This window comes from Monodon monoceros, unplaced genomic scaffold, assembly GCF_005190385.1.
Source record: "Monodon monoceros isolate NGI ecotype Baffin Bay Population unplaced genomic scaffold, NGI_Narwhal_1 Super_Scaffold_2, whole genome shotgun sequence".
Classification (NCBI taxonomy): domain Eukaryota; kingdom Metazoa; phylum Chordata; class Mammalia; order Artiodactyla; family Monodontidae; genus Monodon; species Monodon monoceros.
In genome coordinates, this window is record NW_021703776.1 from 39861269 (window position 1) to 39865334 (window position 4066).

The window sequence follows — 4066 nt, forward strand, 5'->3', positions numbered from 1 at the left end:
TAATCGTAATTCTTATCTGTAGTACTGTATCATTTCTTCCTACCTTATAATCAGGACTAGACTGCCTGCATAACACTGTTCAGTTTGTAAACAAAAAATTAAAGCTCAGAGCACATAAGGACCTCTCTTACATTTTCACTGCACAGTGCATTAGGTGTTGGTTATAAAGCTTCTGCTTCTCTCAAAACACTACAAAAATATATGAAAAACCACATCTGTGTTCAGCCAGCAAATATAATAAAACAAATATTTTACAACTGGAATACTTTAGAGACCATGTATTGTAGTTACACCCTCTTGACTGAATTCATCAATTGCTTTCTTCATAAATCCATACATTTGTCAAAGCATATGCATTTACGATTAGTCTACATGCCCAAATTTACTATGTAAAAGAGTTAAGTAAATTATTTTAGGTTCTTTAACTGAAAGTGACTCTGACAACAAACTATTTCTAAAACAGCCCTAAATCCCCAAAAAGGTGTTTTAAACCTGACCGTGTAAAAAGATGCATAGCTATTTCTAGAAAGTAAAAGACTATACACCAAAACATGCTTTGTCAGAAAAACTAATCCATGCACTTGAATATGCCCCAAATACCTCTTTTTAAATTTTAAGTTAGACCAACTTAAACATCGTCTAGAATTAAGATACAGCATTACAGTATTTGATTCCAGAAAATGTCAAAATTCATTTGGCCAAACTTAAAAAGCCAAGCACTGCCTCCTTGTCCCTTACTGGTTGGACCAACGTGACCAGTATGACTGTATATATTAATCTACCTTAACATTTCCATTCATTAGCATAACATACAAAGCCTTGCATGCAATTTCTTTGCAAAGGCTTCCCCCCAAAAGATGTAAGCACAAAACACTAGGCAGACACTCTTCAAAGTTTTATTTCACTAACTTCAGGTCAAATTTCCACAGCTGTTTTCTGGTCAATTTTCTATCTTTGCTTGGCTTCCCAAAATGGTAGTACCAAAAGATTTGTGGGGTAGGCAGAAGAGGCCATTTTAAGAAGCACTGCATTTACTCATCTTCCACAAGGCAACAGAGTTGGACATCTGATTGTTCAACAAAACAAAGCTTTAACAGCATCCAGGAGGGCAGGCAGGCAAACCAGGATGTAGACACTCTTCCATTTGTCAAAATCAGACCACAGAAAACCTACTCCACACAGACCTAAAAGGTTATCACCATTCATCTTTTCTTTTTCTGCTGCCTCAACATTTTTCTTCTTTTAATTATCATATCATGTAGTTTCTCAAGTCCTTCCTTCAGTCCATCGCCTATGATTGCACAGGTGGGCTGCAAATGCCAGGGAGTTGATGAGCTCAGTTCACCCATTGCTAACAATTTCTCAATTTCTGAGAGAGACAATGAGTTCCTCAGGTCTTGTTTGTTAGCAACTATTAGCACAGGGACTCCTTGATTTTCTGATATCCTAGTTATTTTATGTAGTTCAGTTTTGGCTTCTTCCATCCTTTCAACATCAACAGAGTCCACAACAAACACAATGCCATCTGTGCATCTGGTATATGACTTCCACAGTGGCCTTAATTTCTCCTGACCACCTACATCCCAGAAGTGAAAAGTGACTGTTTTAGAATTTCCCAAGGTTACCTTAATTTTTTCCGTGTTAAATCCTTTGGTAGGTACGGTATTTACAAATTCATTGAACTGCAGCCTGTATAACACAGTTGTCTTTCCAGCAGAGTCCAAACCCAGAATGACAATGTGGAAGGACTGAAACGAAGGCAGGCTGGACAGGATAGAAGTCTGGTCTGACAGTCCATTCCCCATTTCCAGCTGCAAGGAAGTGTTCCAAATTGAAAGGCTTTCTTCTTACCGCGTGAGAACTTCTCTTCCTAGGGGATCCAGCTACCAGACTGAAGGGGAAAATGAGTAAGTTATTCTTGTGAAATAATGTGCTACAACTGCTTTTCTCTCTTCCTGCTAAACTAAGCAACATGAGGAACTTGATAAATAAAACTTGCTTCAGTAAACAAACCCAGTGAGATAAGAAACATACGCGATCCAAGGTAAACGACAGAATAATCATTGCCGTTGAAATTCTTTAACATTCACTGAAATTGTAGTAATATGTATTTTTCTCTACCCCCCTGGGTCCCCAGACCTTTAAGACCTCATACCGGAGACAACCTAGTCACCAGCAATTCGTCCAAGTCGCAGTAACCACAGAAGTGCCTTTTTTGGCAGAAAATTTGTAACACATAATCTGATCTTCAGGATCTAATTGTACACGCTTAACAGCATACCCAAGGTCACTATTAGCCTCCGCGCGCCAACCGCCCCACCCCAAAATACAATGCTCTCACCTCCCGAATTGGAGCCTGGATCCAAATGAGAAAGCATTGGCAGGCTTTTCTACGAGGGGGCAGAGAAGCACCCCACCGCCGCTCAGCTTAGCTCTCCACGCAGCTCCGGCGGTTGCCTCACTAGAAACTGTGGCTCCAGACTACGACCACGCCCACTCCACACGGCCCACCCCTGAGCCCAAATCCCATTGGTCACCTGCGTCAGCGCGTCCATACCACACGCGCCCCCGCGCCCTAATTGGTGAGTGTAACTGCCGCTCCCAGCACGGCGGAGCCGGGCTCTCCCTCGGTCCACACGCACCACCTGTTGCCCTCAAGTTAGAAAAGAGGGCGCCTGCGGAGGGAGCCGAGCGACCCCTGCAGGGGGAGGGGAGCCTCGGCCGGTCGGTCTGGTCCCCGCCAGCCGGCTCGCTCCTCCCGCCCGGGCGCACCTGCAGCGCGGCCCACGGATGCCATGCAGAGGTTCTCACATCCGGGGCCCGCGGTCACCGCCGGCGCCTTAACCCTTTGTCCGCTGGCCGGAGGGTGCTCCCTGCGGCTGCGCCGGCCCACAGGAGTAAATGATCCGACCTGCGGCAGCCGCCGGGGCAGGCCCGCTGTCCTTGCAGCACGATCCCCTCACCTCGCCGCTCCGCACCCGGCCGGCTCTTCTCCCCGGGCAGGGCGTGGCCACACCAGCTGCCCGCCCCGCTGCGGCTCACCTGACTAACGTCCTTCCCTGGTCCGGACCCAAACGTGGCTCACTGCCGCTCGGGAGCGCGTTGATACCAGCGGGAGGGCGCCAGCGAGGCCTGGGCGGTGGCAGGGGACGAGACACCTCTTCCAAGGGTCTGGCCGGACGCCGGGCTCGCGGTTGCCCTAACGGTGCTCGGCCGACCGCTACCGGCGCCTGCCACGGCCCCGCCCCCTTCCCGCGCTAGCCGGCCAGTCGGGGGCTTGCGGGAGCCGGGTCTCCTAGCAACGCCAAAACAAGGTCACGTTCGAACAGGCCTAGCGCTGACTGGCTGCGGGCTAGTCGGGAGGGGCTTCCGGTCTCATCCCCGAGAGCCGCTGCTGTCTCAGACGCTTTCTGCAGCCGGCCGCGAGCTTCGGGCGGACGACACCCGGGTCCCACCCTGCACCGCCTATCCTCAGAGCACCGTATGGCGTCCTCAGGGCACCGTATGGCGTCCTCAGGGCGGTGGCCGATGACGTCGGGTCAGGGATTTCAGAGGACACCAGACAGGCGGGCCCCTTATATAACGGGGTGACTTGGACGTGCCTCAGTAGCTGCCCAGACAGTCCTGGGCCAGCTTGGTGTCTGTAACACACACTCCTTTTGCCGAGCAAATAAATGCTCTCTGCCACGTGATGCTACCAACATCTCCGTGAGGTGGCGACAGGTAGAAATATGCCGGGTTTTACAGATGAGGAAATCCACTGGCTGTTTCTAATAATCCAAGGAAAATTAGTGGTGGTCCTGGAACTTAAGTCTGCTAGTTACTAAATGCATAATGCTTTCCATTATTTCCATAATTCTGACTCTTATTGCAGCTGTGTGCTTGACCCATAGATGTGCAAATATTTACTGAATACTTAATAGGCAGTAGGCACAATTCTATGTGCCGGGGATAGACTGGCGCTCGTGGAATATTGGAGTCTCATGAGAGAAAATGGAAGTAACCAAATTCCCACAAGAATAAATGTAATTACAAAATAGGATCATTGATAATTTAAGAGTACTTA

General features: G+C 48.5%; 1 protein-coding gene across 2 annotated transcripts; it reads right to left on the reverse strand.

Annotated features, from left to right (window-relative positions):
- Positions 1-877: 877 nt before the first annotated feature.
- Positions 878-3064, reverse strand: ARL4A (ADP ribosylation factor like GTPase 4A). Of its 2 annotated transcripts, none has more exons than XM_029232869.1 (2): positions 3043-3064; positions 878-1891 (listed from the first exon to the last, which is right to left on the reverse strand). In XM_029232869.1, exon 2 carries the CDS (start codon positions 1803-1805, stop codon positions 1203-1205), a length of 603 nt encoding a protein of 200 aa, XP_029088702.1. In that variant the 5' UTR covers positions 1806-1891; positions 3043-3064; the 3' UTR covers positions 878-1202. The 2 variants fall into 2 exon arrangements, with proteins under 2 accessions (XP_029088702.1, XP_029088701.1); XM_029232868.1 differs by lacking the exon at positions 3043-3064 and adding an exon at positions 2342-2431.
- Between the last annotated feature and the right edge of the window lie 1002 nt (positions 3065-4066).